Below are 9,395 nucleotides of genomic sequence, written 5' to 3' on the forward strand. Positions count from 1 at the left end.
CAAATGCCAAATTCTATCTTTTAAGGAAAGTCAGCATGCTCACTGATTGGCCTTTACTTCTTCTCTCTTCTGTTTATATTTTACTTCATCATTTTTCTCATTGTCCACTTTCCCACAGAATAAATTTTCTCATTTTCCTTTCCCACTGCCCTAAAAACTCCTCTGTGCTGCACCTATTCCTTACCCTGGACTCCAAGCCCCTGACAGCTAATGCTCTTTTTACTGTCTCCATTGCTTTCTTTCCAGAATGTCATATAGTTGGAATCACACAGTATGTAGCCTTTTCAGATTGGCTTCCTTACTTTGTGATGTGTAATTGCATTTCCTCCACGGATAGTTCATTTCCATTTAGTGCAGAATGAGATAATCACCATGGTGTGATCACTCACCTAGAGCCAAACATCCTGGAATGTGAAGTAGCATCACTATGAACAAAGCTAGTGGAGGTGATGGAATTCCAGTTGAGCTATTTCAAATCCTGAAAAATGATGCTGTGAAAGTGCCACACTCAATATGCCAGCAAATTTGGAAAACTCAGCAGTGGCCACAGGACTGGAAAAGGTCAGTTTTCATTCCAATCCCAAAGAAAGGCAGTGCAAAAGAATGCTCAAACTACTGCACAATTGCACTCATCTCATACACTAGTAAAGTAATGCTTCAAGAATAAACAAATGGGACCTAATTAAAATTTAAAGCTTCTGCACAAAGGAAACTATAAGCAAAGTGAAAAGACAACCTTCAGCATGGGAGAAAATAACAGCAAATGAAGCAGCAGACAAATAATTAATCTCAAAAATATAGAAACAACTCCTGCAGCTCAATTCCAGAAAAATAAAAGACCCAATCAAAAAGTGGGCCAAAGAACTAAACAGACATTTCTCCAAAGAAGACATACAGATGGCTAACAAACACATGAAAAGGTGCTCAACATCACTCATTAGCAGAGAAATATAAATCAAAACCACAATGAGGTACCATTACACGCCAGTCAGAATGGCTGCTATCAAAAAGCCTACAAGCAATAAATGCTGGAGAGGGTGTGGAGAAAAGGGAACCCTCTTACACTGTTGGTGGGAATGCAAAGTAGTACAGCCGCTATGGAGAACACTGTGGAGATTCCTTAAAAAACTGGAAATAGAACTGCCATATGACCCAGCAATCCCACTGCTGGGCATACACACTGAGGAAACCAGAATTGAAAGAGACATGTGTACTCCAATGTTCATTGCAGCACTGTTTATAATAGCCAGGACATGGAAGCAACCTAGATGCCCATCAGCAGGCGAATGGATAAGAAAGCTGTAGTATATATACGCAATGGAATATTACTCAGCCATTAAAAAGAATACATTTGAATCAGTTCTAATGAGGTGAATGAAACTGGAGCCTATTATACAGAGTGAAGTAAGTCAGAAAGAAAAACACCAATACAGTATACTAATGCATATATATGGAATTTAGAAAGATGGTAACAATAACCCTGTATGCGAGACAGCAAGAGAGACACAGATGTATTGAACAGTCTTTTGGACTCTGTGGGAGAGGGCAAGGGTAGGATGATATAGGAGAATGACATTGAAACATGTAAATTATCACATGTGAAACGAATTGCCAGTCCAGGTTTGATGCATGATACAGGATGCTCAGGGCTGGTGCACTGGGATGACCCAGAAGGATGAGATGGGGAGGGAGTTGGGAGGGGGGATCAGGATGGGGAACACATGTATACCCATGGCAGATTCAAGTCAATGTATAGCAAAACCAATACAATGTTGTAAAGTAAAATAAATAAATAATTTTAAATATTTTTTAAAAATAAAGTAATGCTTAAAGTTATCCAAGCCAGGCTTCAGCAATACGTGAACCATGGACTTCCACATGTTCAAGCTGGTTTTAGAAAGGCAGAGGAATCAGAGATCAAATTGCCAACATCCACTGGATCATCAAAAAAGCAAGAGAGTCCAGAAAAACATCTACTTCTGTTTTATTGACTATGCCAAAGCCTTTAACTCTGTGGGTCACAATAAACTGTGGAAAATCCTGAAAGAGATGGAAATACCACATCACCTGAACTGCCTCTTGAGAAACCCATGTGCAGGTCAGGAAGCAACAGTTAGAACTGGACATGGAACAACAGACTGGTTCCAAATAGGAAAAGGAGTACATCAGGACTGTATACTGTCACCCTGCTTATTTAACTTTTATGCAGAGCACAAGAGAAATGCTGGGCTGGAGGAAGCACAGGCTGGAGTCAAGATTGCTGGGAGAAATATCAGTAACCTCATATATGCAGATGACACCACCCTTATGACAGAAAGTGAAGACGAACTAAAGAGCCTCTAGATGAAGGTGAAAGAGGAGAGTGAAAAAGGCTTAAAGCTCAACATTCAAAAAACAAAGATCATGGCATCTGGTCCCATCACTTCATGTCAAATAGATGGGGAAACAGTGGCTGACTTTATTTTTCTGGGCTCCAAAATCACTGCAGATGATGATTGCAGCCATGAAATTAAAAGATGCTTACTCCTTGGAAGGAAAGTTATGACCAACTTAGCATATTGAAAAGCAGAGACATTACTTTGCCAACAAAGGTCCATCTAGTCAAGGCTATGGTTTTTCCAGTGGTCATGTATGGATGTGACATGTTGGACTGTGAAGAAAGCTGAGCGCCAAAGAATTTATGCGTTTGAACTGTGGAGCTGAAGAAGATTCAAGTCCCTTGGATTGCACGGAGATCCAACCAGTCCATCCTAAAGGAAATCAGTCCTGAGTGTTCATTGGAAGGACTGATGCTGAATCTGAAACTCCAATACTTTGGCCACCTGATGTGACGAGCTGACTCATTGGAAAAAGACCCTGATGCTGGGAAAGATTGAGGGCAGGAGGAGAAGGGGACGACAGAGGATGAGATGGTTGGATGGCATCACCGACTCGATGGACATGGGTTTGGGTGAACTCCAGGAGTTGGTGATGGACAGAGCCTAGCGTGTTGCAGTTCATGGGGTCATAAAGGGTCTGACACGACTGAGTGACTGAACTGAACTTAAATGCCTCTGGATGTACCACACTTTTCCATCCACCTTTTGAAGGCTATCTTGGTCGCTTCCAAATTTTAGCAATTATGAATAAAAGGGGCTTCCTGGTGGCTCAGACAGTAAAGAATCGGCCTGCAATGCAGGAGACCGAGTTTCAAGCCCCAGGTCAGGAGGATCCTCTGGAGAAGGGAATCGCAACCCACTCCAGTATTCTTGCCTGGACAATCCCATGGACAGAGGAGCCTGGCGGGCTACAGTCCAATGTGGGGGGTCACGAAAGAGTTGAATACAATATATGGACTAAACAATAACAACCACACACACACACACACACACATACACACACACACACACACACACACACACAAAGTCCTTCAGGAGACACACTTTGGACCCAGGCCCAAAGCCAGCGTAGCAGCGGGATGGAGGTTTGGGGATGAAAACGGAGCGAGCCAAGAGGGAGTGTTGCCTGCCCCTGCGTGGGTTGCGGAGGCGAGCGCAGCACGAGGGTAATGGCGGGGAGAAGACGAGAGCGCACGTGCACGTTGCGTGGGTTAGCAGCGGCGGGAGGCACGGGGCGGGGGGGGGGGGGGTGATGGGGGAGGGAGAGAAGGGAGTCGTGCGTGCGCATCTGCGCGTGCGTGTGTGACAGAAGGACGCAGCCGGGAGGCGAAGCGGGAGAGAGAGCTTGGGCGTGCGCGCTTGCGGCCGCGCTAAAGCGGATTGCGTCGCCCTCTACTGACGTGCGCGAGCCCGCAGCTAGTTCCCCCAGCGGCACGGCCGTAAAGAGGCACGGCGGTGTCGTGAAAGGGGCAGCAACACTCAGGGCGCTGGTTGACGGCTGAGCCTCCATTTTGTCCTCCGCTTCTCTGCTCGTAAGTCGCTCGTCTTCCGTGGCTTCTGTGAGGCGAAAAGTTTAAAGGGGGTGAAAGTTTTAAAGAATATTCTTGAAGTGTGTTGGTAAGCCCCGCGGGTCTCCATTTTCTCTCTGCAGCCGCCTCGCGTCCTGTGGTTCGGGAAGAGCGGGGAAGATGCGGCCCTTGGACATCGTGGAGCTGGCGGAGCCGGAGGAGGTGGAGGTGCTGGAGCCTGAGGAGGACTTCGAACAGTTCCTGCTGCCGGTCATCAACGAGATGCGCGAGGACATCGCGGCGCTGTCCCGCGAGCACGGGCGGGCCTACCTGCGGAACCGGAGCAAGCTGTGGGAGATGGACAATATGCTCATCCAGATAAAGACGCAGGTGGAGGCCTCGGAGGAGAGCGCGCTCAACCATCTGCAGAATCCGGACGACGGAGTCGAGGGCCGGGGGACCAAAAGGTGCGAGAAGGCGGAGGAGAAGGCCAAGGAGATCGCGAAGATGGCAGAGATGCTGGTGGAGCTGGTGCGGCGGATAGAGAAGAGCGAGTCGTCCTGAAGGAGGGTCGGCGGTAAGCCCGGGGGTGGGGGTCGGCCTCTGCGACGTTTGTTTACAGGGGATGCCCGGCGGGTGGGAGTTGGGAGAGGAAAATAGAATCCTACTCAAGTTTTTACGTGAGGAGGTGTTAGGGCGTACCGTTTGTTTACTCTTAAACTGGCAATTAGGGGGAAAGCCGGTTGGTTGGTTTTGACTTAGTAAGTGATTGAAAGCTAAAATCGCGATCATTAGGGTAACTACTAGGATAATAAACAACAAAAATCACAATATAGGCCATTAAGCAGAGGGGGATAGAAATAACAGAAATAGCAGAGAGAAGGCCGTTATTGGACGGTCCCAGATTTTGCTGGAAGGAGCCTCCGGAAGAGATGGTTTCCTGCGAGGCTGAATTCGTAATGTTACTGGGTTGTTTTTTTTTTCCACTCCAGACTGACCTGTTAATGATGAGCTTCTCCCACTTTCACTTTAGGTTTACAGCCAATGGATTCTGGTCAACTGATGGAGATTGGCTGACACCCTGGAGAAGCTGAAACCAGAGAGCCTTTTGTTTTCTCTTTCTTTCTCCCCCCTCCCCCCCCCCCACCCCGCCTTCTGTCTACACTCTGTTCTCACACTACGTTTCTGCTATGGTCTGTGGTTAATGACCTCAATTTCAGTTTTGACTGTTAAATGTTTTTGTTTGGGGAGGTAACTTTTATTTGGAAAATGCACTCACAAGAGTTAGGGCCTAGATTGTAAGCTCTTGCAGCAGCCACATTTGTTCCTGGGCTTTCGTTGTTCCTAAGTTTTGAGGTGCTTTGATCTTTCTTGTGTGACCTGATAGCTCCCTGGAACTTTGGGTCTGTGTGTGACAAATGAGACTCAGAGTTGGGGTTCTCCAGCTCTGAAGGTCCTGAAGGAACTACATTATTTCTGGAAGATGACTCCATGCAGTGATCGCTAAAGAAGCTGAAGAAGGGACCAGACTTCAACTGGGACTATGACTGGAGCTGATCTGGCTGGGACTGATGAACCAGAAGAAGGGCTGGAGGATGATATTATTGTTTGGGGACTTTGATTTATGTGTGAGACCAAAGGAGGAGAAATGTATTTTGTTCAAAGTTTTAAATTTTATGCGGCACACTGTCCAATGTAACCTGTCTGGTCAGCTCGTTTGAAAAAGGTAACTCAGCTTTATATGACACGGAACCTAGAATAGGACACAAGCTAGGTCTCCATATTCTATGTAATGGTTGTGATACCCTGATACATTTCAGGGGGTTCTGGACATGAAATGAAAGCGATATTTGCAAAGGCTCTTAAAGGTCTGGAGAAGAAAAGCAAGGGCTGTTTTGGACCCTAAACTGGACAGGGACTAGGTATCTTCAAGAATCGTAAATTGTCTAGCTGTAAGTTCATTTCAATAGCAGACCTGACAAGCATTTGAGGTCAAAAACCCTACCGTGTGTTTAAAAAAAAAAATTTACCATGTTAATAAAAGTATTCATTTGCTTGGAAAGACAAAAGACTTGCAAGATTTTATTGACTAATAAGTTTTGTTTCTTTAAGAATGAAATTTCATGTTATCATTGCTTACGGTTTTTGAGGCTCTCAGTAAGCCTGGTTCGTAGGGAAGGTTCGTTGCTGCATGTGACTGAGAAGAGTGCAGTTGTCACTCTAGGGGGTGGAGGGGGTGGTTCTAGGACCCCCACCTTCCCACAGGCCCAAATCCAGGGCTACTCAAGGTCCTTGTTAGATGACAGCACTGTCGGCCCTCTAACCCTCAGCACCCACGATTCTGCATCCTGCAGAACCTAAATGCACTCCAGTCTTCACCTTAAAGTCCAATTCCCGAGGAATCCAGTTGATGGCAAGTATGAAAAGATAGTAAACCAAGTGTCACAGCCAGATTCGGTGCCTTAGAGCACCGAGGGAAGGAAGGCGAGGAAAGCACTTCAGAACAAGTAACTGGTGAATTTGGCCTTGAAGGATCGGTGCAGCTCTGAGCAGGAGAGAATGAGAACATCCCACACACAGGAAATAGCATGAGAAAAAGCCAGAGTTCTAGGAGTGGGGAAGCATGGTCATGATGAGTAAAGAACCAGGAAAAAGAGCCCCCCAAAAAGCTGTATTTGGTAACATTTGCCGAAACTAGGACATGAATGCTGTACAGTTACTACTAACTAGACGACCCCTTCTTCTAATTTGACTGGTTTCCCAGTAACACTTTTTTTCTGCCAGGACATCACATTGCATTTGGTGACTTATTTTTAAAGGAGGTGATATAAATGGAACAGAATTCAGAAGAAAAGTGACCCTCTCCTTAACTTCCCAGTCCCCCTCGAAGATGACCATTCACCAGTGTCTTTTATCAGTCAATTCAGTTCAGTTCAGTCGCTCAGTCATGTCTGACTCTTTGCAACCCCATGGACTGCAGCACGCCAGGCTTCCCTGTCCACCAAATCCCAGAGCTTGCTCAAACTCATGTCCATTGAGTCAGTGATACCATCCAACCATCTCATCCTCTGTCATCCCCTTCTGCCTTCAGTCTTTCCCAGCCTTGTATAGCTTTCCAAATGTGTGTGTCTGAACATACACATATATAGCTCTCTCCAACCTTTTTATTTTGCATAAATAGGAGCACACTGATCTATGACTCCTTTGACTTTTTTTTCCACCTAAAACTATAGTTTGGGAGTTAACCCTAGCCAACGTCCAGGCTGGCATTTTTTTTTTAAAGACTGAATTTTATTTACTGAACTATGAAGTCAGAGGTGGTTTCTTACATACCCAGAAGTTTGAGAATTGTCCTAGATTATTTTCACTCCTTACTTCATCTTTCTTGTGGTTTCACTAACAGTTACAGTGCAGCCAATAATTCCCCCCCCCCCCCCGCCCAATTTCTCTGTTTGCTGAAATCAGTCCTGGCTTGCTAGCAACTGGAGCAATTCAATCTTGCTTTTTCTAAGCAAAGAATGGTAAGAAGCCATCCTGAGAGGCAGTCTTGATAGGGCTGTATGTTAGATTAAGTCTAACTAGGGTTGCCAGAATTTTTACCATGGATCCATATGTCCCTCCTCGGCCCCAGGCTGTTCAGAGGTAGGTCATGGACGGCTGTGCAAAAAGGCTTGTTGGGGTCCTTGAACAGGTTTCTGCTAGAAGACCCCTGAAGCTAGGACCTATCTTTGCTCAGATGTGAAAAGTGATCTTTTTTATCAAAGCGCTATTACAGAAAGAAGCATGACAGCTGTGGGAACATGGAGGTCTGGAGAAGCATTCAGGAGGAGATAAACATGGTATTTCGTAACAGAACATCTGATGAGAGGTGCAGAATGTTCAAAGTCTACTGGTCCTACTTGATCACAATCAGGCTAGGGAGATCAAAAAGTCATGCTACAGAGGCCTTGACATCTGGTTTCATCAGCTGAGATGGCCCCGGGGAAGAAAGAAAATTTAATTCTAGTGGACACAACAGAAGTACTGGCAATAGCCAAGGACACATTCAACTCTGAGGCAGGGTGTGTGGGGAGCATGAGTGAAAGTCTGACTCCAGGTGAAGGGAGGTGAGTCAAGTGTTTCTAACCTTGCCAAAAATAAAAGCTCAGAATCCAGGGGCTGGAGGACAGGAGACCTGGCTCCCAGTGGCCCACTACCACTCTCTGTGATCTTGGGCAAGTATTGGCTTGTCTCTGAGGTTTCCAGCCCTGGGTTTCTGTGTGACTTCTTTTTGTTGTTCAATTGCTCAGTCATGTCCAACTCCGCGACCCCATGGACAGCAGCACTCCAAGATCCCCTGTCCTCCACTGTCTCCCAGAGTTTGTTCAGATTCATGTTCATTGAGTCAGTGATGCTATCTCATCCTCTGCTGCCCTCTTCTCCTTTTACCCTCACCCTTTCCCGACAGCAGGGTCTTTTCCAGTGAATCGGCTCTTCACATCAGGTGGCCAAAGTATTGGAGTTTCAGCTTCAGCATCAGTCCTTCCAATAAATATTCAGGGTTGATTTCCTTTAGGATTGACTGTTTTGATCTCCTTGTTGTCCGAGGGACTCTCAAGAGTCTTCTCCAGCACCACAAAGAGAAAACATCAATTCTTTGGCATAAAGCTCATCTGAGATAAAAATACCATAGAGGTCCTGAGTACTGTTCAAATAAATTCCAATTCTTCACCTTGCATGCATCTGGCCCCTGGCAGTTATGGTAGTGCTGTGTGTGTGTGTGTGTGTGTGTGTGTGTCTGAGAGAGAGAGAGAGAGTTGTGAGGGAAACATCCAAGCCACATTCTCCAACATGAGACCCTCCAGAGCTCTTTCTTCTGGCTCAGGGACACAACTTTCCAGATGGTGGTTGACTGTTGGCCTGTGTTCCTTGCTGACCAATGATGAACATGTCGCACAAACAAGGAAAAACTTTGCTTGTTTTAAACCACTGAGATTTGGAAATTGTTAGGATGACACACTCTAAACTGAGATGACTGATATTTTCATTCTTTTCCTTTCCTGTGTTTTGATGAAAGCCTTGTCCTTCTCTCTGAGGCCTGTATATTCACTTATCCTCACATCTCCCACTAGCTCAGGGCATTGTCCAAAAAAAAAAATTATCTTTCTCTTTCTTTCCTTTGTAGCTGTTTTCTCTCCTCTGCTCTCTCCTCTCTTCTCTCAAGGAAAATCCATCCTCCCCCTTCAAGGCAGCAGATAAACATGAGTTTATCCCCACTTCCAGAAACAAGTGGGGATTTGTTATCTGCTTAATGCTGTGACCAGAAAAATCCAAGTCCAAACAGGGCTTGCTTCTGCTGCTGCTGGAAGTAAGCCCCACCCATGATCCCTTCTATTTCCCTTTCTCTGTAGTTCTTTTCTCCTGATTTATATCCCCATTCCTTCTTCCTTCAAGCTCTCCGTGACTCATAAAATCCTCCATTCCGTTATTCCCAGACTCATCCATATTCCTTGACTCTTCAAAGAAAGTT

General features: G+C 45.7%; 1 protein-coding gene across 2 annotated transcripts; it reads left to right on the forward strand.

Annotated features, from left to right (window-relative positions):
- The first annotated feature begins 3,761 nt into the window (after positions 1–3,761).
- LOC122428226 (MORF4 family-associated protein 1) lies at positions 3,762–5,955 on the forward strand. 2 transcript variants are annotated; one of them, XM_043448090.1, is made up of 3 exons: positions 3,762–3,910; positions 4,030–4,463; positions 4,920–5,955. In XM_043448090.1, the coding sequence occupies exon 2, from the start codon at positions 4,067–4,069 to the stop codon at positions 4,448–4,450; it is 384 nt and encodes a 127-aa protein (XP_043304025.1). In that variant the 5' UTR covers positions 3,762–3,910; positions 4,030–4,066; the 3' UTR covers positions 4,451–4,463; positions 4,920–5,955. The 2 variants fall into 2 exon arrangements, with proteins under 2 accessions (XP_043304025.1, XP_043304024.1); XM_043448089.1 differs by having other exon boundaries at positions 3,883–4,463.
- Positions 5,956–9,395: the final 3,440 nt, after the last annotated feature.

The sequence above is a fragment of the Cervus canadensis genome, chromosome 26, assembly GCF_019320065.1.
Source record: "Cervus canadensis isolate Bull #8, Minnesota chromosome 26, ASM1932006v1, whole genome shotgun sequence".
Lineage (NCBI taxonomy): Eukaryota > Metazoa > Chordata > Mammalia > Artiodactyla > Cervidae > Cervus > Cervus canadensis.